Below are 27,593 nucleotides of genomic sequence, written 5' to 3'. Positions count from 1 at the left end.
AGAAGCACTTTGGTTGTAACAGAAAAAGTTACCCTACTCCTCATTGATCTTTGGAGAAAAACAGAAAATATGACGTCACCAGAGCAAGACGGCCCCTCAGCACAAAGATAACGCCTGCTGTTAAAGGGACATTACCATAATGCCTGTAATAATGCGAGGAAATTAACGACCCTGACCTTTGAACATCATATTTAAACATAAGGAGAAAGATGTGCAAGGAAAAATGGAAGTGACAGAAAGAGTGCGAATCCTCAATCGGTAGATACTTTGGAGGAAGAGCGCCATAACATTAACCAGAGTATTTAATGATTAGCTGTGACCGCATTGTTGTACAACAAAATCACGGTCATGAATGCCCACGTTGACATTAGACTGTTTACTGAAAGAAAGATGTTCAATAAACAGGAACATGGCACTACATGTCTTTCACAGAATTGATTGAGGTGATTCTCATAGAGGTTATCTCAATAATTGAAACGTATTTCTGGCTTTAAATTCAGTTACCTGTGATGTGTCCTGCAGCAACGATTGTACATTTCACATTTGTATTTATTTTGTCTTCTCCAGAAAGTATACTCAAGAAACACATTGGCAGCTAGGTCATGATTCAGCAGTTTGCAATACCAGATGCTGTGTTGCAAAAAAATTAAATAAATGTCACAGAGATAGAATTATGGAATTTTATCATTCCCTTGTGGCCTCTAAAATGTGTTGATTTTGACTGTACGTAGCAGAGCAAAGTATTGTTATTTTCACAGACGTCAGACGTTTTCCTTCCAGTATCACATGGCACTCTTTGGGGATTAGCGTGAGTACCCTTCAGGACCCCTCCAACCTCCCTGTACCCCGTCCCCTGTCCCTTCTTTGACCCACATCTGTGCCAGCAGCTCTCTGAGTCAGGGACCTCATGTTTTGACGCTTCCCATGTTGGTTTAAGAACTTCCTGCCCCCTAGGTGTTATTTAAGTACGGGGACGGATCTTTGTGTGTCAAACCAGCAACCATAACAGATGAGTTCATCATCTCTGACTGCCGCGAGAGGAAAAAGCTGTGGGGCGGCCTTTAGTTAAACCCCCCTCCCACACACACGCACACACACACACACACACACACCGCAACCTTACGCCCTGCATGCCAGTGACTACGGAGCATGCCGATGTCAAGAAGGGAGACGGGGATCTGTCTGTCCCTCCAGCTGCTGCTGCTGTTGTTTCTGGGCGAGTCCCTCCCGCTGACACCTCACTTTTCTCTTCTCACGGACACGCTCGGCCGTTGCAGATGTGTTTGAAGAGCCGGGCTCGTGTACTCAGAAAGCAAAGATGAAAGCCTTGGCCCCGGGCTATAAATACCGGGGCAGTGTGAATCGCAGGGAGCCGTAGGAAGGTATAATTTGTTCAATAAACCAAAGGCCGGAGGAGCGCTCTGTGTCAAGCGAGACTGGATGTAGCTGCCGCCTTTTGCACGCTGACAGGATTGAGACGAATGTGGTTTTGACCCACAAACAAAAAAACCCAACTGTGGCAGGACCGTATCACAATGGAATGGCCCACACATTGTTTGTGCCACTCTTGCTGCCTGTAACAAGACTGTGGGATGGTCATTTGGGCCAAAAACAAGCTTCCACCCAAAGGGTGATGAGATTCTTAGGTTCAGTCGTATAATAACAGGGTTTCAAAGGGAGCTGGGAAACAAAGTATGCTTTTAAGACGTGGGACCGAAGACCAGCTAAGAACAGACAGCTTATTTCCATTCTCATAGTATGGAACTGCTCACATTTAGGGAATGGTATTAATATTTAAATGTGCATCAGTCATTTGGCAGATAGTTAAAGATCCTTTTTTCACCAGGTTTCCTGATCAATGCCTCAATGTCAAGGAACATCTCCTTTCTGATCTGCAATGACAGCTGGAGACAGACACACATAATGTAATGTTGAGGGCAGTTATCAGCTGACATACAGTATATACTGTGACTTTACAATAAATCTTTACTGATTTATTACCCAAACGATGGAATACCACACCCTCTGGTCACATGGCTGTTGCCAGTTTGACCTAAGGACATCCAGAGATGCATTCAACTGCATGAACTTTAGAGGTTAAAATTAAACTTGTTCTGTCTACTGTGATCATACACCAACAATGGTTTGACCAATAATTTGAAAGGTAGTAGAAATGGTTCTGATTATGCAAAAATGATTTTATATATTGTGTCATGAATTTTATTTCTTTGCTAGCTTGTATTGTTCATACATTAAATATATGCGTAATGTTTACAGAGGAATAGATAAAAGATTAAAATGTTCTGCAACCAGGACAAACTAGTTAATATGTTTCTGTAACAATGCTAGCATTGTTTAAAGGTAATACAGCTCACTGAGAAGGTTCACGTATTTGAACTCACCTCTGGAAACACTAAACAAACAAAGATTAGATTCTTATGTGACAGGATATCCTTTGCTGTCTTCTCTGACTTCTGGGTTGGAGTTAAATTTCCTTAAGCACAACCCTTTGCATTTCATGCATACCACAGTGATTGCGTATATAGTACATTTAACTTATAATGTCAACTGGGTAAAAATAGAAAACAAGACCTTCATAAAGCTATGAAGCAAGCATCAATTATTTGCAGTTAAAAATAATTTCTTATTTCATTTTCATGTGTAAGCTTGTGAAACACAGCACTGCCATTTTCATATACACAGGTTATTTTGGCAAACGGAGAGGGGGACAAAGCATTCGGAAAAACAGAGTAAATCCTGTTTTTGAAAGTATTCAGTTATGGTTTAGTCCATCTGAAGAAACAGCTTTGTTTTTTTCAGTTGAGAATCCTTACTGGCAGAGCCACCATGACAGTGGAGTCTTCCTGCCTTTGCCCAGCACTTCCTGTTGAAGCTTGCGGGCGCCCGGCAGGCTGTGGGCCCTGAATGCCAGCTTGTGACTCCCCAGTCTACACCACCAGCCCCCATCCCCCCCCTCCCCAAAACACACATTAGGCCAAACGGGCCCTTCCTCTGTGCTGTTTGTTTCTCTTATCAAGCAATCGAGACCAAGGCTCTCCGTCTGCATCCTGCCGTGCTGCCCTGCAAAGTCACATCAAAGGGATACGTGATCAGGCTGGCCTGCGCAGGAGGCTTTTTTGAAAAGGGCCGATGGACCGCCTCTCCCCATCCCCCCTCCACACAGCGCTCTGTCAAAGGCCTTACAGACCATGTGGGGTTCTCCATCAATGGCCTGACGAACATGAGCTTGAGGAGAAAATTGCTCTCTCTACTTTGCAGACCAGAGACCCAAGGGGTTCACTTGGGAGCTCTAACCAGAATGCTGGAAGACGGCCGCGGGGCACTGCCACTGATTTAACAGCCCACAGAGAACAGCAGAATGGCTAACAAACAGGAAGCTTTGGCCAATCACACCAACCAACATTACTCAAATCATATTGTGTCGTTGTGACTCAGTACATACATATATAATGACAGGTGAAAAATCAAGCAAACCACAGAATGGAGCTGCCTGTTCCACTTCTGCGGTGGCAGGAGGGTGGTGCTAATAAAGTCAGAACAAAATTCCCTTTAAAATGAGCAGCCAACACAGGAAAACATTAACCACACGTTCAAATATCTGCATTTGCAATCAGGCACATATTCGTTCTCACGACTAGCGCGTCCTCAACATCAGGTCTCAGCTGAAGTAATTGGTAAAACTAGAGGTAATTGTAAACAGGTGTAGGGGGGCATCTGGAACCTTTACCAAGTTCCCCTTTTAATCAAAAATCAGCAGAGGATGTGGAGCATGTATTGTGGTGCCTCTTACTCTGGACACAAAATTAGGCAAGAAAAATAATGAACAATTATCAAGCATTGCATATCACGGCCTACGTGATTCATCTCCGGTAGACAATGGATTTGGCAAGTTGATAGAAAACAAATGTAATGTTTTGGGAGTGCATTTTTTTTAAACAATGACATGTTACATGCTACAAACTCTGATCAGAGTTGGGGTCAATTCCACTTCAGTTCAGTCAATTCAAGGAATGAATTGAATTCATTGAATGAATTGAAAAATTACCATTGAAATGATGGGGGGATTTTTTTCAATTCATTAACTGAGTTTCAAATCATTTCTGGAATTGACCAATTTAAAATGGAGGTGACCCAGACTCTTGATACATAGAGAAGACAAAAACCACAGATCATTTCCAGTGATTTGCCATGAACTCAAGAAGATAAATCGGCTTACTCAATTCTTTATTGAGGATTTTAGTTGAAAACACCCAACATAATGGATTTCTTTTCAAATACAAACACGAGAATTTAAAAACAAAATCCAGTCAACATTTTTAGCTAACCGCATATTGCAATGGTTATCCAACTGGGTAACATAAAAAATACATCAGTTTTTAGGAATCATACAAAACCCAGGAAAGATTGTTGTATTGCTAATGATGTTCGAATGCATGTAACACCTCTGTGCTGAACTACAATGTTAAAACTGAAATATTACAAGCTTAAATAGTTCATGCACCCTTTGGATGACATCGCAAAAACGCCTTGGATGACACACAGTCTGTACAATAATAAACATTTTACAGTGTCTCACACCTGTTAATCTGTACCCTTCCTTTTTCTTTTATGTGCATTTCAGTGGAATATCGTCCGTGCTCTTCCTTCTGTGCTCCTAATTTCACCCACACCACCCCCAATTAAATTCACTCAATTTATTGCACATTCCCAAATTTCATTATTCACGCGAGATTTTTCTTTTTCATATTTACCCAAGAAGAAAACTTCAGGCTGCAGAGTTATATGAACAATTCCTTGCAACTTTAACTTCACCCAATTTTCAGTGGGGTTACCCAATTTCATGGCTATAGCCATGAGCTCTCTGTATAATTTGCACCTCCTCCTATTGGTATCTGAAAAAGTGTCCAGCATTGGACGGGGGGGGGGGGTTTGAGGCGGCTCTGTTGTCCTCGGTGTACCCCGTGACAGAGGGGTGTGAATATCAGGTGATCATGGCCATGCTGGAACAGAGGCGCACGCTGGGGTCAGAGCCGTGTGTCGGCAGGGCGACTCCCAGTCGGGGTCCCAGCATGCCAGACGAGTTGGAACTGGTAGATCTGACAGAGAGCGGAGGCTGGAAGCACAGAGGTGAGTGAGCTCAACTAAACTTCTGCTTTTTCACTTGAGAAGGAAAAAAAATGCATTAAAAATGATATTCAGAAAAGATATGACTCAAGGGGCACAGCAAAAATTTTATATTCTTTTTCAGACTGTGCAAGTTAATTCTCCCTGTCTCTATTATTACAAAAAAGAACGGGCATCATAGGCCAATATTTTATATCCTTTTTTATTTCAAAGAAGGAAAATATAATGACTTTTGGATGCCAATTAATAAATACATTTAACTCCTTTTTAAAGGTCTATCTTTTTATCAATGGCACTTGATTGGAAGATATGTCTAACAGTCTTTGAAATAATAAATACCAATCTTTTCTTTGCATTAGCAAATTATATGTATTATGGGTTTATTAAGATATATTAATAACACTTGACTAAATCCAAGCTGCTGTTAGCACTCAGAGATCACTCAGATGTCTTGTGCAACTACCTCTGGAACCAACATCAATCAAAGTGTACCCATCTTTGTAGATGTAAAACAATTATTAAAACAAAATCTGGGCTTAAAAGCAAAACTATATTCTAGTTTAGTAATACCATGGCCTTTAGTCATACTATGGCTTAGTATATACTAATAACCATATTATAACACTGCAGCAGGAAAAAGCTGTAATTAGTTAAAATCACAATAAGAATTAGCAGTAGTGCCTGGTCTCTTCTACACCTATGATAGATAGTAAATACATCAGCAGGAGATAGCAATGGATTTGTCTAGACCTGAGTAAATTGATCTGGCAGTGTTATGCCAGAACTGTAATTCAAAATTCCATCATATCTGCAACACCCCCTGTCTTGTATACCTTATGGTAAATCTGTCTAAATTATCACAAAATACAACTTTTTCAATAACACTTCTACATTAAAAGCACTGCATCATCACTCAGATATGAAATACGAAGCATGAAATAATGGATTTTCACATAGGCAACAAACTGGGTGACTAAGTCGGGGTAAAATCCACAGAGTACAAGACATTTCGGTGGTCACAATATTCACTGCATGCTTATCATTTACCATGGGATTACAGATTTAGTACAACGATCTATAGGGGACAACTCATTTAGTTACGGTGCTCAGCCAGGACAACCTCTACAAGGGATTGAAAGAGTTGTGAGGCGTGTTGCTGCCCCCTGTAGCTGTAGACGAGGCAGTGCAGGCGCAGCAGGTAGGTGGAGCTCGGAGAGGGGGGCGTGGCGAGGCGCAGTGTGGGAGGCTCGGGTGGGAGGGGCTTTAGTCGTCGCAGCCCAGGAGCTCCATGCGCAGGGTGATGCGCTCGTGCCACTCCCACGGGAGGACGCGCACGAAGCGGGCGTAGAAGGGCGGCTCGAAAGCGTTCTTTTTATGCACGTTGTTGTCGATGTTGCCTTGGAAAATCTGGAAACACCAAAACCAATAGGTGAAGGAATGTGAATAGAGGGAGATGTAGACTGAGTGAAGCACTGCCACAGGCAGCCGAATGAAGACGCAACCCGACTGTGCACACACGTGACAATTTCTAACCGCTTTAGTCCTGTTTCCCTTCTGGGCCAATTCTACATTTTTCACAACAGGAAATATTAGTGAGTACATAAGCAGAGAAATACCCTAAATGAGGCCCTACGCTTGTGCCAGAGCGAGAGAACCCATTCAACAGCGGAGAGGAGGTGGAATGAAGACGTCACTTCATTTGACAGGCTGGGGTCAAAGGTCAAAGGTCAATTACACCAACAGCTGCACCCTTCTGGTGTCACAGCACAGCTGACACGCGAGAGGGACTGAGGCTCCAAACAGACCCTTAACGACCTAAATTCTCTCCTCGTTCCTACAGAAAATGCAGCTGGCAAAAGGCCAGGCGGTGTTTAACCTGAGGAGGTGAGGATGGGTCCCTATCACAACACACCGCGAGCGAGCAGATGGCAGTCTGGTGTGTGTCTCATCTGCAGCGCAGCAGACAGAACTTTCAGCACTGACTTACAGCAGGGACGACAGCACCTGCAGGATCGCCGTGCGCCGCCCCCAAAGGAGGACTGAATCACTGCTGAAGCATCCTGGCCATTATCCTGTGCCAGTCCCCCAGGGTAACATTATGCAACCCTCTGACATTTTGCCTTCACGCACACCGTTTAAATGTCCAACGTGGAAATGGGAACTGCACTATACGGTCGGCATGTTGGGCGGAGGACGTTGAAAAAGCGAGCGCTGACACTGACCTTATCTTTCCGTGTTTTCTCGTCCTTGTACACGGTCCAGGCGTGGCCGTCGTCGCTGTACGCCACTTTGAAGGCAGACACGAACTGCACGACGCCAAAGTCTTTGGCCCCCTGCGTGATGATGCCTGTGATCCGTTTAGGGGTCTCCAAGTCCACCTGTTGCAGGCAGTGAGAGAGATGTGGGGGGGGAATGGGGGGTGGGGGGGGGGACCCAAGCGTGACTGGGATGGACAGACCAACTGCTGTGATTCCCACACCAAAGATAAATAATGGTGTAGCTCAATGTACAGCACCAGTCAAATGTTTGGACACACCTCATTGAATGCATGTTTCCCATTATCTTAAAGACATTTTGATCTAAAGACTTGTGCTTAAATGCTTGAAATTTTATTTTTTAAAAATATTTTTGGCTACTGTGAATAATCTAAAATATAAGATATAAAAGCATAAATATAAGATATAAATGTATGTAAATAAATAAGACAGCTTTGATTTATTTAACACTTTTTTGGCAACCGCATAATTCCATTCGTGTTATTTCATAGTTTATGTCTCTAATATTATTTTGAAATGAGCAAAATAGTAAAAATAAAGAATAAAAGTTGTGTCCAAACTTTTCACTGGTAAAATCACGTGTTAAATGATAACACCAAGCGATTACCTTTGAGGCTGAATAGTTTCTCCACAGTGTGTGGGGTTAATTCATTCACATGTAACAGTGAAACATTACTGAGCGAGTTTGCCGGTTGGAAGTTGAAACAGAGAAATGTGTCCACTTAAAGGCCACCCTTGTGCAGCCTGGGGCTCCCTCACCTGCAGCCACTCGGAGCGGTTGTTGCTGGCCGCGGTCCAGGCGTTGGTCTTGCCCTGCTTGTCTAGGCGGGCGTAGTGGGGCAGCCAGGTGAAGGCGTCAATGCCCCAGGTGCGGAAGGCACTAGAGGCTGTGACCTGGCTGTCTGAGATCAGACGGGACTTCATTCCCAGCGGCTCAGAGCAACCTGCCGTGTTTAAATACACTGTGAACAAGACAGCGGAGAGAGAGAGACGTGATAGACAGGGCAGGGCAGGCGCCGGCGAAAGCAAACGCACACAGTAAAAAAAAAAAAATTAAAAAGACACAAAAATATGAGAATGGAGCAGCGCGTGGCATGCAGTTTGGCCAACGGCACAGCGGGTGGTGAGGCAGTGTTCACACGATCGCAGTGCGTGACGGGGGCATGCAGAACCATGAGCACAGAGCTGTTTTTGCTGACCTTCTCCCATTGTGCACAGTATGGGGAGCCCATGACAAGACTGGGCATGCCATGCATTGCATGGTCTAACCACTGCTAAACACGGGCCTGCTATTCTTTCTCAATAAATTTGGGTGCTTCCCGCTGCAGCTGGCAACAGCCGCATTTCAGGCAGGCAAACACATTAAAACTGTCTATAAATACGCATCGCGCTCACTCTGCTTCTGCTGACAAACAGAAAGGAATTTCTGATGCCAAATATTTACCAATTCAACACAACTCTGCCACTCTATAAAATGGATTAGAAAATGGTGCCTTTTGAAGCCTTAGGCTTCAGATCTGCCCTTTGACTGGTGAGCAATGAGAGACATATGAATATGCAAATGGCGACAAAGCAAATCACAGGAGAATTGTCAAGGAGGAGGGGTGATCAGTGGAAAACCATTGGCTGAGATATCCAGATGCAAGATAGTTCTGTGAATGATAACATGTGAATAAAGTTTAAGATCTGTGATTAAGCAGATGCATAGTAACGCGCTTTCTAAGATGGAGTCAGCAGACACACAATATCAGTTGTTGTGGACCACAGTGGTGGCTTTCATTGTGTCTTATTTAAATGAGTTCCTGTATGTGATGCTCTCTTCAAAGCCAAAGCTGTTCTGTTACTCCATTGCTGCTTTTAAAATCCTGACAGGGTTCTTAGGGTTCTTAATCCACAGGGATCATTCTTTGCGCCTCCCACAAGAGCTAAAACTGTCCATCCGTCACCATGCGGCTTGGGCACGGTGGCAGTCTTCATTGTTTGGAAACGGGAGCGTAAAGCCAGAAAACCTAGCAAAGCTAAAATGAAACTGGCGATTCTCCTCACACCCCCTCTCAATGAAGGATGACAAAGAGCAAGCCTTTGCTTTTCACTCAGTTACGAAAAGATGAAATGAGTATGCAAGAACTGCACATTGATGCACACACAATAGGTTTTTCTACATGATTCTTGGTGTCTAAGTGATCAGAGAGCTATCCAAAAAGCAGCTTTTGTGAGACAGGTCTTTGTATTTCTCCGCTCTGATGAACAGCTCTGGCTGGTGGAGGGGCGGGTTTGCGTCATCAGCGGGAGGTGGGCTGGGGTCTCGGCTTAGAGGACGTGGTTCGGAATGCTTAATCATGCATGCAAGTACTTGATACATAATGCAAGTGCATTTAATTTATTACATTCAGGAGCACAACTTGCAATTAGAGTTAAAAAATTTTCCCGGCAAGAATTTCAACCAAAATTGATCCTGATTTCGGGGTAGAGGAGGTTGGTTTTTCCCCTTGATTAGAAGTTAACTGGCCATGTTGGTAGGGCAACCGCAGCTGGGAATGTTGCCTTATGTTCTGATGCTTGTATGTACTTGGTTTAAAAACAAGATTTTAAAACCTGACTTATGAATATACCTAGCAGCTTTTCAATGAAAGAGATTAGGGCAAAACATGTATTACACCCCACTGCTGATCACAGGACAGTCCCTGTGTGAACAAACTGAGACCAGCTCACATTCCTGTAAGAATGATCACGCTTCCTCACTCTTGATTAAAGGTCATCTAGGGCTGCTCTCTGAAAAATATTACTGTTACTACTGCATATGTACACCTTATCCAAAACTACAATTTTATCATTTTAAAAAAAGTATGAACGAAATTAAACCCGGGGAAAGTGATTGGTTGGACACGCCTGGCAGACGGCTGATGGGTGAATGCTGTCGTTAACACTGCCAACTGAACATCTCCTCTTGGTTTAAGGCTCCAAAGAACAGAGCCCGGGTGCCCTAGCGGCTCTCCCGAACTCCGCTAACGCTCGCACGAGGCCCGCTGCCGTGGAGAAAGGTCTTTACCGTTGAGCTCGCAGCCCACCAGCTCCATGCGCAGCGTGCAGGCCTTGCGGCACACCACGGGGATGATGCGGATGTACTGCGCCACGATGGGCGGGTCGAACATGTTGGTCTTGGTGCCGTCGTTGTCCACGTTCCCCACAAACACCTGGCCAAAAAAAAGAAATCAGGAGCACTGAGCGGTCAGCCTTTCACCTGTAACCTTTGCAGCCTGACATTAAAGATAATCACAGCACCTTCAGAAAAGCCTGGAACACGCCACACCATTTAAGCTCTGATTTTGTGGTTTTTCAGACTGGACAACAGTTTAGATATGCCCATTTTTGAAAACTGGCACATGCACAGTTATCAGGCCTCAGATTCTCACAAGCGACACAGTTCTGTTTCTTTGACCACCTACAAGCTACAAATAAATTTCTTACATTTCATTGTCTGTTTCCAGAGATACCATGTCAGTATGCTCACACCATTTTCCAAAAGAAAGGCAAGAAGTCTTTCAGGCTAAACCTAAGATGCTTCTGAATATCATAAATATTGTTCCATTACAGTGAATTGCTAACCCAAATTACATTAAGATTAGAGTAACTATGCTTACAGAATAAAATAGAATAGACTTAGAATTACAAATTATATAACGTTACTGAAATATACATAATAATGAACCCTCTTGTCTCACCTTGTCCTTCTTCTGCCCTTCCTCCTTGTAGACAGTGTAGGCCTTGCCATCCAGGCTGGATGCCACCTTATAAGATTTGATGAACTCCGGGCTGCCCATGCGACTGGCCCCCTGGGTAATAATACCTGTGAGACGCATCTTTTCCTGCATGTTTACCTGCAAAAAAAACACAGGAAGGCAAGCCCTTAATCTTGCACTTTACAGGGGAAAAAACATTTAAGCTCTTGACTTTGACACTAAAACGATAAACTGTTACGTTCATCAAAATCCTCTGCACTCTAAACTCTCTCTGCACTCTAAGCAGTGTTCACCGAACCTCACAAGTCCTCAGCTGAGGTGTGAAGTTTTTTGGTATCCAATACAGAAGTGAAAATGTTTATTGTGTAGTTTTCAATTCATTTATTACAGTGCCCAAGTCAGCATTAGACTTAATGGGTGATGCATGTTTCTCTTTTCCTTTGATGTCCTCACCTCGATCCAGGGCATTTTGTCGTGACTTGCGGCAGTCCAGGCATTGACGATGCCCTTGTTGTTGAGGCGGGCGAGCTCTGGGCCCCATCGCTGAAGTCCCAGGATGCCGTAGTGCACAGAGGAGGCGGTGATCTGAGACTCTGCAATCCCTCCCCCTTCCATCCCCAGCAAAGAGATGCATCCTGGGATACAGACACACAGACAGGGCGGCCCTGGGTTCGAGTCACTGTTCCTCAATGTGGACAGACTTCAACAATTTATTATTACCTGGGAAAAGCCTGGAAATTTCAATCTTTGGCAACAAAATACACACAACAGAGGCCCTTTGCTGAAATGCTTCACACTAGTCCTCATTCATCCAAAGGAAAATCCACTAAATAATTTTGAAGAATGTATTTTCCTGTAGCCCATGTTTTTTCTCAGTGTTTTTACAATAGCAACATAAAGGATAAATGTGGAGAAATATATTCTCAAGGAGGTTGAACAGGTGGCCAGTCAGATAAAGAACTTGGCCAGGACACTGGGGTGAACAGCCTTGCTCTCTATGTGATAAGCCCTGAATGATGTCAGACAGTCTGAGCCTATTGTGGAAATGGGGTTTAGCTGGGCTGGAAAAGTCCCCCCACCAGCCCACATCTACCACAGCCAGAAACAACCTGGCTTTATCCAGAAAACTCCCACGTAAGCTCTGAGCAGGCCCTGCCATTCTTAGCTTCTGACATCTTCTGAAAGAGGCCCCTATACTGGTGAAACTGCCCATGCCATATAATATGGTCATGCCCACATGAGAGAGATCAGAGGGGTCCTACCAAAGCCAAACTATAGAATGACCCCATACACTAAGATCAATATGCTTAATATAAAAGCACACTCAAGACAATTATCTAAACATTATAGTGTATGTATTCAGTGTATGTATGATAATGTTGGATTGTATAATACTGATAAAACTCTACCTTAAGTGCAGGTGCAAACTGTACATTAAGTGCAGTAAAAAATGATGCCATAATTAGAGCGCACTGTGACAATCTACACTTTTCATACTGCAATTTCACACAAAATAATCCCTTTTGAAGAATTAGATCTTAATTTTCTTCTACCCACACTTGGCATCAGGGCTTATCCTATAGAACAGCCCCAACATTTCAGGCTATGGAGGGCTCTGACCTTTAAGCATTGGCTTTTCGGACACACACCTTCTGGGGTGTACTCATTGTGGCTAGTTTCCTCATGATGGCAGCACAACAGGTTGATTGCAGTAGTTGTACACAGCTGATACTCACGTAGCTGGCACTGCTTGCCGACAAAGGGTGAGCGGCACTTGCAGGTATAGTCTCCATCCAAATCACGGCAGACCCCTCCGTTCTTACACGGCTGTCCAGCGCAGTCGTTTACATCTGCAAACACAACTGAGAGGTCACCCACTCACATATGGTCCACATTGGCACGCTGGTGCAATAGATCATTTAAAAGACAACCGAAGAGAGCTGTTTCCCATTACAGTACAGTACTCCACACATGCATACAAGCGAATGTAATGTTTTCAGTCATTCATCATAGTCATATATAAGAGCATATAACTAACATATCTATATCAACTTTGTAGGTTAGGCTGTAACGAGCATATAAATAACATATCTAAATCACCTTTGCAGGGTAGGTTGTAAAGATCGTATAACTAACATATCTAACTCAGTTTTGTTGGTTAGGTTGTAAAGATCCGCAAAAATCTTGACACACATTGTCAGTGCACACCCTACATGAAGTCAACATTTTTTATTAAGAGAAGGGGAGGGGGGGGAAATTTGTAAGAAATGCAGAACGCGGTAACGTGTTCCATATGCTCAAATGCCCGCATTTGCAAGCATGACTGATGGCGTTAGCCAGGACCCCACAGGTCAGCATGATCGCCCATAATTCTGCAGGTGAAGGGGCTCTGGAACTGTAGCTCTGACTCTGAATACTGGGCCTAATGCCTTGTGCCCACCTCGGGACTAAAACATCTTTTAGCCCCTAGAAGAGCGTTAACCGCCACAGCAGGGCGTGGGTAACACACTGAGGCTGCCCCGGCATGCGGCTAATTAATTAGCGGAATGACTGAGGTCCGGAGACACACGAAACACTGAGCCTGTGTCTCCCCGCGCCTGCCACAGGTGCTCTCCCCCGCTGGCGGCGCAGACGGCGGGGGCCGCGGCGGGCCGAGAGACAGAGGGGAGTCTGTGCGCTGGCAGGTTAAGGCCGGGGTGGGGCGGGTGGATTCGGGGTGTAACTCACCGGGTACCCTCACAGGGCAGGCCTACTATCAGAGCAGCAGCAGCTCCACTCCCTGCCAAGGTCAACATGCATGGGAAGGGCCCGCTGGCTGCCGAGGGTCGGTGAAATCAGAAAGCCTTTGAAGGAGCCCAGAATAGGCCCCGTAATAATAAAAACAAAAGCGGCCATTGTCCGCTCATAACAGGGACTGCTTCACATCTGTGTATGCCCTCTCTGTGACAGTTTCGGGACTTTACAAAGTACAATTAGAAAAAAAAAAAACGATCACATTTTTCCCTCTGGCAATCAGATAAGATCAGACACACAAGAAAACAGTGATGAACAGGATCATGTGGGAAACTGTCCTAACAGTGAGAACTGCTGACTAACCATCTCTCTCCAGTGTCACAGCCAGTAAGTCTACTGAAGATCAGTAACGCATCTTCAGCGGTATGTGACTCTGTAAGAGAAAAGAGTGTGTGTGTGTCTGTGTGTGTGTGTGTGTGTGTGAGTGTGCGTTTGCCAGGCCTGCAGGTGTCTCATTGGCCCCGGGGCCATCTAACACAGGAATGTGAGCCACACCCCGCAAGAGGCTTAGCCACAAGCCGCCTGGCAGCAGCAGACACCCAAATCTTTCCTCAACTAACTCATTAAGGGCCGAGGGGAGGTGCAGACATCCGCCCGGACACTGAGTTTGACCCTGACTCTGCTATCTGTACAGATGTATGGAGGAGGGCAAGAGATGATGTGTGAGAAACTCTGTTAGAAACTCTGATGTGTGAGAAACTCAGGGCCAGCCAAATCAGGGAAGTGCCCAAGGTTTTCAGCGATTACGAAGCTGATACAAGTTCTGCTTCACAAGAGGGCTAAAATTACTCTTTTAGCACTCCGTAAGAGTGAAGACCTGAATCAAATTCGAAGCACTGTACAGCCTTTTGTAAAATAAAAGGTAACGTCTGTTGAATCAAGTTTGAAACATTGTTTGGTCAAACATTCATGCTTTCAACTCACTCAGAAAAAGCTCTGCTTTGCTCTGCCCCAATTGTGAGCTGGATTAATTCACTGTAGTTCCCAGAGTCTCCACTGAGTGGCACACTTGCCTTCATCATGCACACACTACTCCTCTGTCATACTTCCTTGGGTTTTGAAATGACGTAACACCAGAACTACACAAGCCTTCTACAGCTACATTCTATAGCGTTATACTCTCTGCAGCATGGAGCAGGAGTCAGGAAATTCCACTCGTAAAATGTCTACAGCAGTTCAGAGTGACAAAACCACTTTATAAGGTATCAACCACAAACTAAATCTGACAGAACACCTTATTTCCCTTCGCAAAAACAATTAATGAATTTTTAACATCTAAACCACTGAAGTAATTACATAGTGTATAAAACTTTTTATACATTTTAGTATTTTAGGTTTGTAACATAAAAAGCAATATTATTTGAACTTTCAACATTAATCTAAACACTGACTAAGATGATTAGGATCTGAGATGAAAAAACTCATATATCTTTATGTCTATTTAAAGTTCAGGTGTGTGAAGTGTATGACCAAAACCCCAGCAATGAGGGACAGAAGGTTTCCAGAATCTGACAGCACAAATGAAAACACCCTCTGCCTTAACTAACAGCAGGAGACAAGCAAAGACCATAATCTAGAGGAGAGACGTTGCCTCAGCGTCACTGTTGTTTTGCTCCCTCTGCCTGTGTTATTAAGAGGATTGCTCTCCCACTCCAAACTGCCATGCCTTCCCAGCTGTAAACATGTAAACAACATCTCCCTGAGGTGTGCGTACTCTGTTTAATTGGGGTCAGAGTAAGCATTTAAATAGAGTTTGTTCCATCATGAAAGTGTCTGTGTAGGTGGTGGTCTTCTGGTATTCACGTAAGCCCTGACCTGGAGGGTGAGGCGTGTGCTATTGAATCACCGCAGGGCCAGGGTAAGAGCTTTGCGTGACAGCAGGTGTGAATCAACAACATTTCTTTCTGGTTATACTTCTCAGTATGACCTTAAACCAGCTTGGGTTACAAATAAATGATAGATGTATTTACCAGTTTAGTGTATGGGTGAATACAAAGATGTTACAGTACTGTGCTGTGTTTTTGTTTTTTTTTCCAGCGTTGGCGTTGCACTGCCTATTATAATCGCTGTGGGAAAATTAGAACCAGAACAGGAGAACCCCAGGGAAATTTTCTGACTCACTTTGGGGACAAGAAGTATGCAGCGACAAGATTCCCACTGAGCACGAAAAAACGCAGAACGTTCTTGTAAGAATGACATAAGAGATTGTGAGCCATCCAGGAAGGATATTCCAATCACGTAAAAGGTGGGGACAAGGCAGATTAGGCTGACTTGTAACCTGCCAGCCAGTGGACCTCTGGACGCCTGTCACATGACCTTTTGTAGACGTCAACAAATTTACATAACATGCATGCTGACATCTTATACAAAAAAATCAACAACATATGTGAACCACTGTTCTCATATTGGTAGACTCCACAACATCCAAACTGTTCTTAAAGCATGCACTGTATTTCAATCTGTTGAAGTAGCCAATCAGTCCCAAAAAACAGACTGGCTATTGATCAGGATGAAGGAATGCAGGATGAATAATATTACTGTTGAGCCCACAGCTGGTAGGATCATCAACCAGTTCTCACTGAAAGTGATGACTCTTCCCATCTAGAACATTCCGTTTAAGAATTCCAACAGGTCTGCACTGGCAATGCTCAGTGCTGCCTTTCCCACAAAACAGACGAGAAAGTGTTCAAACCTCAAGAGGATTATTGTGGCACAGTAATATGCACGAGCCAGCCTCAGGCGCAGACTACATGACGAATGGGTGGGACACAATGGGGACAGACTGATAACGGGTGCACAGATGTTTGTAACTGAAGCTCAATGCTGCCGGCATGCAGCAAGAAAACACAGAGCCACACCACCAAAGTCAACATAATGTGCAGTGATGTCAAGCTACTTCTGCTAATACGGATAAATAAAGACATGGAACAGTTTTTAAGTGACTGGCATTACTCAGCGAAACCAGGACCAATGTGCTTAAATTAGCTGAATTCCTTTAAATCGATGATAAAAATGTTTCCATGACCTGACAGGCCCAGAAGGCAGCGTGTGGCGAGGCAGTGGGCAGACATGTGGTTTGCTGAGAGGTACTGGCTGTACCTCTGGCCTTCGAAGCCCTTGTTCCCAGCTGAGAAAGAAGCGTGGCCAATTGAGCTGAAGGTGCCCCTTTGGCGGCGCGCCAGGCAGCAGCCCGTGCCACCCCCCGCGGCCCAGCCTCTATAAAAAGCCCCAGCACCGCAGCGCACCGCTGATTCACGAGGCAGGACACAGACTGCTCTTTGTACCAGGCCAGGGGAGCAGCCACACGACTGCTGTACCCCTCTGCTCCTCTGCTCAGTCAGCTCTTGATCCAAACGAAAAAAAAAACAGCAAACCGACAATTACTGCATTGTGACTCAACCCCCCTGGGTGCTTGGTAAACACAAAAATGCACCTCGGTAAGAGGAAGGGTTAGTATACACACGCCGGTGCTGTGCAGGGACTCCCGCCAAAGGTGAGTCACAGGGTTTCGGACCGCTGCCTATGACTCACATACAGGCACAATATTAATAAAGGCCCTGAGGCTCCGCCCAACAGCACCATACCGCATCCTTGGGCGTGGCACAGGAAACGCATCACGCAGCCACGGGGCATATCGGCCCGTTACCATGCGCCTGCAAAAGTTCCCAGCTGCGGCTAACGATTGTCATGGGACTGTTTGGGAAAAAAAAGGCTGTCAAAACCATGAAAATTATTATTTGGATCCATCTAAGTTACAAAATAAACACACCAGAGGCTAGACTCGATAAATGGCATGTCAACATCGATTTCATGATCCCGCCGCAGAGCCTTCTCTACAATTTCACACACCGCATGCGGAGTTTTCTTCTCCGACTGTGACTTGGGTGACAGATGAAAAACACACTCGCAGCAACAGCAGCAGCACAGAAGGAGAGGAGCTTGGCTATCTGCATCTGTTTCAACTTTAAGCTCCCGGGAACAGGGAGCAGCAGGGCACTGTAGGCGGGCGGGGGTAGATGACTTCCTGTTGGCCTGGGCAGCTCTGCAAGGGCCGGCGTGTCTGTGTGAAATAAGAGGGCGCGTGGCCTGGGCGGTGCGTGTGCATGTCAGTGCCTGCTTATGGGGGCTGATTAGCCTGCAGGGCGCCGGCAGGGTTCGTGCACTCCAGTTCTGGAGAGCTGAGCTAGCGCATTTCGGCAGAGGATCACCACATCAGGGCAGCGCGCTCACAGAGAGCTAACCACAGTCAGCTGAGCCACTGCTCAGCCTCGCTGCCCACACACAGCCACAAATCGATATTTCACATACAGCCATCTGCATTTGCAAATGAAACAAGAAAATGGATGTCAGGCTATGAAAGAAACAGCAACTATCAATTTGCACTTTAAAAGGAAAGATGTAATGCATCTCCTGAAAAGCAATGATATTTTGTACAAATTACATTTGTAAATTTACTTTCAGTTTACATTGGGAAAGGTTAACTGATAAAAACAGTGAACTGATTTTACAGTGTCAGAGCACATGTCAAGACATTCTGGTTATAATTCAACCCTTTCTTGTCTAAAACTAATATTTAAATGTAAACCAGGCATTCTGAAGATGCAAGTGCTAGTGAAAGTTGAACTCTCTAAGGTGCTCAAGTCTATGCAAGTGCAATTGACCTTTACTTTGTGAACAGCAGTTCAGAGAAAATGTGTCTCTTACTGTTTTGGCAGTGCACTCCATCAAAGCCCGCTCGACACTTGCAGACATATTCGCCGAAGACGTCCCCTCGGCGGGAGTGGCTGATGACCTCACACTTTCCATCATTTTTGCAGGGGTTTGGATTGCAGGGCCCTGAGGAGAAATTCACCGGAGAAGAACGGATTTCAGTTAACGGCTTGAGAACACCTGCTCACCCAGTGCCTCTGGGCTTACTCCAGAAGGCATTTCCCTTCTTCAGAGCAGCTAGAAAAGTCAAGAGCCAGAGCAAATGGGCCTCCACATCTTCACAACCAATCATCTTTGAGAGTCGCCAGCCCTCACCGCTCTCGGTGGCGTTGCACGTGTCCCCGGTGAAGCCATCGGCGCAGATGCAGACAAAGGGGCCGTCCCCAATCCCGGTCACACAGGTTCCTCCATTGAGGCAGTGGTTCACCTCACAGTAATCTCCTGAGAAGAGACAGATAGAAGGAGTTTGGGTGTGTTAGGAGGGAGGGAGCTGTACAGACTGCCAGCCAAGGTTTGGCCTAAAGAAAAAAAAAACAGGAACAGTTCTGCAAGGACCATGCCCTGTAAGCTGTGTGCTTTGCACTCAGATAGATGTGTCAGCCAGCTGTCTGACCGGGCACAGAAACGCCTCTCAGGCAAAGGAAGTGGGGAGCAGCTGCTGGTGCTGGTCAGTGCGGCTGGCCGAGCGCTGCACGCCGGACGGCACAATACGGCCATGGCTCTGACCTGATTGTCATGTGTGGCCGCTTTTAGTCCAGGCTGCTGACACAGCCTTCAGTGGACGCCGGGCAGATCAACACACACGCACTGGACGTTTCTATTAAAGGGAGCGCATTACGTTTAACCAGCTGGTGGCTCCAGCTTTGAGAGTGACCAACACCATATGGTGCTTTTAGCACCACAGAAATAGGACATCATGGTTCTCCTTCAGGACGACTGCTTACGTAAAGATCTGTATGCACATTTTAAAGAAATCTAGACAAGGATCTACACAAAATCATGCCTAGGATGTTAGTACAATGTAAAGTATATAGTGATTTTACTAATGCCTGATGTTTATGTTGTGATATTTTCTTTTTTTTTTCCAGCAGGACTGATCATACATGTACTCTAAGTGTCTTTTTCAGCAAGTAAACAATGTGCAAGAATAGTAGATGATGTTGAAAAGGCAGATTAATACCACAAAACACAAATTCACAAAGTTCCAGATGTAAGGCATCCACTGCTGTATGCACACACTCTTCACAGAAACAGCCATTCCATGCAATTCTACCCAAGCCCGACCTACTTTGTGACATCACCTAGAATCTTTCATATTATAATAATTAAAAAATAGACCTTTACAGAAGGGATGCCAAATATCAAACCAGACTCTTTTCATTTAAAATCATAATGTGCAACTTCTTAGCCATGATTACCACAGACTTGTTAACTGTAACAAGCTTAAGATGTCTGATGTTACTCTCTGAGCCTCCCTTTAGAAAGAAATCTCTGAGGGCAATTTTGCTCCCAGAAGGGGCACGGATTCCTCCACTCAACCCACTAACTCTACGTTCTAGGTCGTGGAAACAGACACTGGAAACAAAAATAGAACCCGAGTCCATCATTTGGCTGGCATTATCATTCTTTTAGGTTTGATTGGCTTTTTTTTTTAAAGACACTGTGGTTAACACTCCACATTCTGCGTTTCTCCTGATGCTCCTTCCACAGTCCTCTTAAGGCTGAGAAAAGGTTGTTTTCCCAAGTGGCTCTCCACAGAAAAAAATGATTAAATGAAAATTTGAATGTAAATCTGAACTACTTCTAAAATGAAACCTCTCTAGACCTGTCTCTAGTTACTTAGCATCTTCACTGTCATTCAGCACCATGAGTTCAGCACTTTAAGTGCTCATGTCCAGGCTGGTGCAAGAATGTCAAATGTGTGTCTTAGAAATTCCCGTTGTATAACGGGCAGCAGTGTAGTATAGTGGCTAGGCACAGGGCACATAACTAAAGCACTACAGGTTCAGTTCCCTGGTGGGACACTTGCTGCACCCCTGGGCAAGGTACTTAACCCAAATCAGTAAATATTAAGGTCTGTTAATGAATGACATATAAAAACTAAGATATGTATGTTGCTCTCTATAAGACCTAATATTGAGGGCTATCACTGAAGTTTTTATGACAGGAGAGACCACACAGATTCAGTTTATGAAACACTACACTTTAGTCTCCCCTTAAAATTTAAACTAAGGGCAAAACTTTGTGTTTCTGGCTTTGATATTCAAGACAGCACTATATCAACCGTTCAGTAAGATATGGAACCTCATTCAGAGGAGTGGCCTTTTCAGGGCCACCTGATAATGGAAGGGAGTCTTTTTTTCCCCACTTCAGAAAACTGGATAACTTGTTAATTTCCAGCCACTGTCAGTGCTATATAGTAACTATTCAGTGTTCTTTTGTGTTCTTTCATTCTTGAGGCATCCGATTCAACTGTCAACTTGAACACACCTTACCACCTGTTGAAGATTATCTCATGCAGAGTCCTCATGCAGGTTCAAAAGAGCAAAGCTTTATTCTTGTACTCCGGAGGAGAGTCAATATATTCCCACAGGACAGGAAATGCAGTTAACTCTATAGGGTGAGAAACAGTTATATATGTAGGGACTCCTTTGTACATGTACGTGACTAGTGGCACATACGCTCCACCACCAGTTCCTCTACTACTACAATGGGGACAGGGTGTTCCTCCTTATCTTCTTGTTTTGACTATCTAATATGGCTGGTTCTCCAGTGTCCTTGTGGTAAAGTGTGCTGACCCAATGAATACAGGCACAAGCAGTTAACTGTCAACTCCCTTCGGGGGATGGCCTCTTGCTTAATTCAGCATTGCGCGCTATATTATACAACAGGGTGTGCAAAAAATTTCCATCAGCAATAACAACAGAGCTCACCAATATATAGAAGTTACAGCTTTCTACTGGTAGGATGCCCTAACATGTTTTCATTCTACAGATCCTCATTGTTTCAACACAATTTTACTTCCACACCGCCAGACTGAGAACAAAAGTTAATCTTGGCTGAGTTTCAGACTGTTTTGTTACTTGTCTTCCGTTCACACCTTTTTTAATGAGCCTCAGCTCAGTACGTTTGTCGTTACATCAACAAAAGCAGCAGGTTATTGCAGACCTTTTGTTGAACCTTTCGCTGAATGGACTGGATTGGCAACTAACTGACATGTTTCTGCCTGAATGAGATCTTTCAAATGGCTCTGTTGTGGTGTCAACAACAACAAAAAAGCCCAAACAAAACACAACATGTGCAGAATACTATCTGTGGAAATTTGTGCAGTCTACCAGACACTAACTCTCCTAAAACTGGCAGAAATGAGATGAGTTCATTTCTAGATGGTGCACACAAACTTGGCCCATTCTAATCAATCTTTAAAGCAAAAATAAACTGCTACACTTAACTATCTTTCACAGGGTTTATGGTGCTTTTAACACTGATAAAGGAGCTCTGTGACTGCTGTAACAGAGCATTGGGTACAGATCTTTAATTGCTTCTATCAGATTCAGCACATAAACTCCTTTGGCATTTTTCAGGTCCAAGGGATGGCAGAACAAGAAAAAAATGACAAATTTAAGACTTCAAACATAGTGCTGGGCAAACTGCTTGGCCCAGCTTAGCCAAGTTAAATTACAGACATCTCCACAAATATAACTGACTTTTCACAAAACCGTGGCCATCTTGAAATTTGTAATCAGTCTTGGGTATTTCTTTGGTCAAGGGTGTCACTCCAGATGATCAGTATGACTCTCCATTTGGCAGCAAATCCCAAATTTGTGCAGAGATGTATGCAGCAGCTGACAAATGCATTACGGTACCGCCCCAACAACTGATCGGAGGGAGAACTGGTTGTTAAGACCAATACAAATAAAACTGACCCCAGGGGGACTCTGTAGCTGCTGGATCTGATGTTCCATGAAAGAATGTTCGTCATTTCTTTAAACAGGAAGTGAAACTTCCTGGTGACTGGAATTTGCCATATTAACTGCAGAACCGCAGAGGGTGTGGAACCGTCCTCTGCATGAGTAATGCTGTGTGCATGAGGCCTGACCCGAATCCAAAGAAGTGCAAAACGAGCCTCTCACTACATGAGTCAGGGAACAAATTACCAGTGTCCTTAACCAAATAAGAGTTAGCTAATTTGTGCCTGGAGTTCAAAACATGACCAAACTAATCAAGTCAAAGCTCAAAGCTGTCTTTTTTTTTTCTAACCAGGGAGAGCACATGAATTGATTTGTTATATGAAACATGAATATCCACATACACCACAGTATAAACACTGAGTCAATTGCTATGGATTTGAGGTAACCCCCAGCTCAGTGCCAACACAGGATGAACATACTTTGCCAACTGCAATGATCACAGCAGGGATTTAAAACTCGGGTTCACTGGACCACTGAACTCTATCTGAAGTTCAGCTCTTCCAGTTCTAATAGGGTTCAGTAGGCTTGTGGTCGGAACTGGAGGCTTGAACCCCTGCTATGGTTGTTGCCATTGGCCCATTATTTTCAGATCATTGCCAACTGTGTGCTAATTTAACTGAAGTTGCTACTTAAAAAAAAACAGCTGCGTGTCAGACTTAAAGACCAACTAGTTTGTGGTTGTTGCTGACTGGCCCATTTCCACTTCTCATATCTTGTTAATGTTTCAGTCAGCAAGATATGTAGAGAGTATCATTCATCATACTATTAAATTCACATTCTTCAAACTGGTTATACTAACAGCTGTTTGTGATAACATTAATATTTCACCGATAAATATTGGAAAAGGTAGAAATATTGACAATGTAATCAGCTGTAGTTGTCATCATTGAATTGCTCAATACGCAAAGAAATCTGCATCTCTTCTTTTATATTGCACACCTGCACCAACATATCTTTGAATTGGTCACATAATAGTAAGTGATGCATGCTGGGAGTTACATTCACGGCTTAGTTTATCATAAACCTTTCACCCATACCCACCTGTCATGCACTTCAACATCCTCTAAGGACACCAGGAGTGGGTCTGAGTCTGTTAAAATTGGGATCTCTCTTTCTTTCCCTGTTTCTCTGCATTCTCTCTGTTCAATGCAACAGGAATTTGATGTGGGTAGAGTACTGACTCACTCCACTGCTTCCTGTTAATTCTGCACTTTCAATTCACTGCAGCAAGGCCTGTGTATTTCAGTTTGGAGAACAAGCAGTTCCACTGTATACACTGCTCAGGGGCTAAAGGAGATTTGAACCATCTAAACCTACTGATCGTATTAACTCCAGGTATGTGAAAAAGACAACAGAAATCTCCTTAAAGTGCACACATCTGGCACCATCTCGTCAAGTCTGAGGGGAACCATCACAAGAGGTGTTATGCCATGTCGTTACAGTGGAATGTTATACCTTTGTTTTGAAAGCAGTAATCATGATGGTAAAAGAACATATATGCAACTAAATTGCCACTACTGCCTACAGATGTTCATTGTGGGAAAGCTACAGAAATAACACAACTATTATCTGGACTTCTTTCTCTAACACAAATACCCAATGGTTTTCTTTGCTTGAAAGAGGCCCATTTGCAAGCATGCTGACAGTGACAACCTGAAAAAAGGTTGAAAATATATCTTTTTGTTCACATTGGAGACAATAAATCTGTGTGTGCATCGGCAATGATGTGAACACATTCCCACTTCCTCGACCTCAAATGAGGTAGCCTGCACAGAGCAGACAAGCTTGAAAAATGAATGAATATCCATGCTCTTAGCTCCCGAATACTGTGAGAACATCGGAAATTACAGTTCTAATGTAACAGATTTAGGTGAGCGCGGGCGCTGCCAAGAATAAGATCTGTACATGCCTACCTTGTGTATCAGGGCCCAGCATCCATGATACCTGGCAACAGCATGTCTGAACACTAAGACGGCATACGCTGCACACAGCTCAAACTATAATCTGCCCAAGTGATAAGCAAGCATGCGGATTGGTTAGCAAAATGGTTCCAGGCAAGATTTCAGTAATCTTCAGTCACAGTTCCAGTGCAGCTGAAATATTTGCTGCTAAAAATAAAACTGAGCAAATCGTTTCAGCATTAGCGATGTTTTCCTTTCCCCAGCAACGGGATTTAGATTCAGTTCCAGATAGAATGCAGCAAAAAAAAGTGAAAAAATGAAGCTATGAAGCCACACCATTCCACATCCCAGAATAATCACTCTCATTAACAATACTCAACAAGTAGCCTAGTTTTTTCAACAAATACAGCAATATTTGTCATAAACCCTGACTTTGAAACTTGATGCAAGCTGTGAAGCCAAGCACCTATCCATTATATATCAACCACTAGAGCTAGGCTACTCATCACTCCCAGTAATAGAAAATGTCAGGTCCTTCAGCTTTCAAAAGCGCATCATTATTCCACAGAGACTTTGAATGTGACTCTGCACACAATAATACAGGGATGATTTTTTTAAAGGCACTAATTAATTCTATAAAGTTAGACTTGTCGCATCAAACTTCAGTAATGGGGAGGTAATGAGTACATTTCATAACAGATTCAACTGTGGAGCTCCACAAAAGAGAACTGCAAAGATGACTGAAAGAGACCAATAAGCCTTGATTGGTTGGTTGGCATTAGAATGTCAGTAATCTAAACTAATCACACATATTCACTCAAGGAAAAGAATTTGATTGCCAGATGGTAGGCTACATACAAATTGCGGGCAGCTAAACATGCAGCCAAAATAGATGACCTGCAAATGGACATGCCACCGTTAGCCGAAACTTCCTTAAGAGACCATCTGTTTAAGGTATGTAATCTGTCACAATGGGGCTTTGCACTTTATCCTGGTCTGACCTTGGTCTCCACATTGTCGCTAGCACATCCAACAAATTGTATTGAAGAGAAGACATCGTGCGTCACCTACACACTATAATTATACCCTGACATAATGTCACCTGGCTGTGGCTAGCGTCACGTCGATGTGAAATTCTTATTGAAGATAATGGATTATTGAGATAGTACAGATACGCCACCTTCCAATGAAAACTGTAAAATTAATTAATACAGGAAGAGACTGATAGATTAGAAAATAAATTCAAAATGCTTTTGCAGACGCTCAAATATATTTGGAAATCAATACAATTAATGAAGAAACCGACAAAAGCAATTAAGTTGTATTCTCTTTCTATAGGATCTACTCTAAAGTAGGCAATTTCAAAACAAACTAGGTAATCTCTTTATACTCCACAATTTGTAACTGATGACAGAAAAGGGAACCGCTTTATGGGCATCCTTATTTAGACGCCCACCGAATTCCAAGTTTGTTCATATATAGGTACACACCTATCATCCATTCAATGTACGAAACCTATAAGGGTAGCACTCTATTTGATGGAGCCCGGACGCGAAAATAAATGACACGAGCTTCTCATTCATTCCGTGTTGCGAGGAATATTCGAGTGAACACACGCGAACAAAGCGATGATTTCAACAGGACTGAACAGGCTAACAGTGCTCAAACTCAGAACGTAACGGTGCCGTGTTGTTCAGCGCAGCGGTCGAACGAGTTAACGAAACAATTCGTCCCTTAATCACAGACCGGCAGTGAGGAGTAGCTCTGCGATTGAAATTTGGTGCACTTAACTGACATTAAGATTGCTTCCAACAAAAGTTAATTTAAAAACAACACCTAGAAACTAAAGTACCATTCTGTTTTCTAGCTAATCAAAATACATTTATGCAACAAACTGACACGCATACTCATTCTTAACAATTTTCTTGTACCAAAATTGTTTTCGTTGTTTAATATTTTTTATTTACAGAGCGGATTATCCCTCTTTTTACACGTGCACTGTACACAAACAACGACCACCGCAACACAGTAACATCAACAACAGAGCTAGCTAACTACATTTCCAGAGATGGCGTACTGTACGTATGCTTACCAGCTATCTGTCTTGTACCCAATCTTAAATAGTTCTATTAAACAAACTCAATCAAATCGAACTTACCCCTCACTGTTAAAACAGCACAAAGTAGTAAATAAGCAGCTAGGAACGTCGCAGAAAATGAGAGGCTGTGAGTTTTCATGTTGCTTTGACTCCCGTTACTTCTGTCCTTTCCGCTCACTGTTTACACTTTTGAATTTCCTCGGAGAACACTGCTCCGCTCGGTCTCCGGCAGAGATTGAAAGAGAAGGGGCGGGTATCACATTAGGCCTGACGGATTAACAGCAACACGTGTGTTTGTCCCTCTATCCAATTAGATTCCTGTCTGAAATAATAAACCCAGCGGGGGGAGGCGGCGGTGTTTTTTTATGTCGAGCCACCATAGCATATTTTGGGGACATTACACGGACCGAAATTAAGAAAGTGTTGCTTGCAACAGACCGATGCTATGTTGAGAAAGAGGAGGAAGTCTCCAATAGTCCGTATTGCACTTCGTTAATTTCGATGTCAGATTATTTCAGTCCGTCCCTTACAATTCCACATGTGTCCAGGGGACAGTGATGACCGAGGACAATTTGAAGTCCTTCACCTTGAATAACATTTATGAAGTTTTATCATGTTACTTGTGCACTCATGTTACTTACGACGTGGTGCGCTCATGTGACACAGGAGTAGGCCTAATCACCTGAAGTGGATCCGGTGAGATAAAATTGCAAAACTGTCCTGAACGTTTACTTTTCAGATATTTTCATTTTCTGGACCTTAGAAATTGACATATGGCGTAATGCCTGAATAAAACGTGATATATAGCGGTTTTAAAAAGAACATTTAACCTGTCTATATCCAAAAATAACAGACAAAAATAACATTTTTACAGAGTAACAAAATTCCAAGCATCCAAAATGTAAAAAGTAATGAAGACAGCTTTGCGTTGTCCATCTAATCCAATGTAGGCGTTCCCT

At 43.7% G+C, this 27,593-nt stretch overlaps 1 protein-coding gene across 2 annotated transcripts; it reads right to left on the bottom strand.

Moving 5' to 3' along the window:
• Nucleotides 1–4,939: 4,939 nt before the first annotated feature.
• On the bottom strand, nt 4,940–26,852 carry LOC118788114 (EGF-like repeat and discoidin I-like domain-containing protein 3). Of its 2 annotated transcripts, none has more exons than XM_036543990.1 (10): nt 26,695–26,852; nt 18,980–19,105; nt 18,659–18,790; nt 12,898–13,011; nt 11,615–11,796; nt 11,144–11,299; nt 10,471–10,615; nt 8,181–8,383; nt 7,368–7,523; nt 4,940–6,552 (listed from the first exon to the last, which is right to left on the bottom strand). In XM_036543990.1, the coding sequence occupies exons 1-10, from the start codon at nt 26,771–26,773 to the stop codon at nt 6,409–6,411; spliced, it is 1,437 nt and encodes a 478-aa protein (XP_036399883.1). In that variant the 5' UTR covers nt 26,774–26,852; the 3' UTR covers nt 4,940–6,408. The 2 variants fall into 2 exon arrangements, with proteins under 2 accessions (XP_036399883.1, XP_036399884.1); XM_036543991.1 differs by having other exon boundaries at nt 8,181–8,365.
• Nucleotides 26,853–27,593: the final 741 nt, after the last annotated feature.

This window comes from Megalops cyprinoides, chromosome 13, assembly GCF_013368585.1.
Source record: "Megalops cyprinoides isolate fMegCyp1 chromosome 13, fMegCyp1.pri, whole genome shotgun sequence".
Classification (NCBI taxonomy): Eukaryota; Metazoa; Chordata; class Actinopteri; order Elopiformes; family Megalopidae; genus Megalops; species Megalops cyprinoides.
Note: the sequence above shows the minus strand (reverse complement) of the source record. Positions and strands in the feature narration are given on the sequence as shown.

Bases quoted from the DNA above. Each gene is read 5' to 3' on its own strand.
- LOC118788114 (XM_036543990.1), bottom strand. From the start codon at position 26,773: ATGAAAACTCACAGCCTCTCATTTTCTGCGACGTTCCTAGCTGCTTAT. The intron at 11,797-12,897 runs GTGAGTATCAGC...TCTGTATCCCAG, and splicing joins CGGCAAGCAGTGCCAGCTAC to GATGCATCTCTTTGCTGGGG. The intron at 6,553-7,367 runs GTCAGTGTCAGC...TGGTGTTTCCAG, and splicing joins AGAAAACACGGAAAGATAAG to ATTTTCCAAGGCAACATCGA.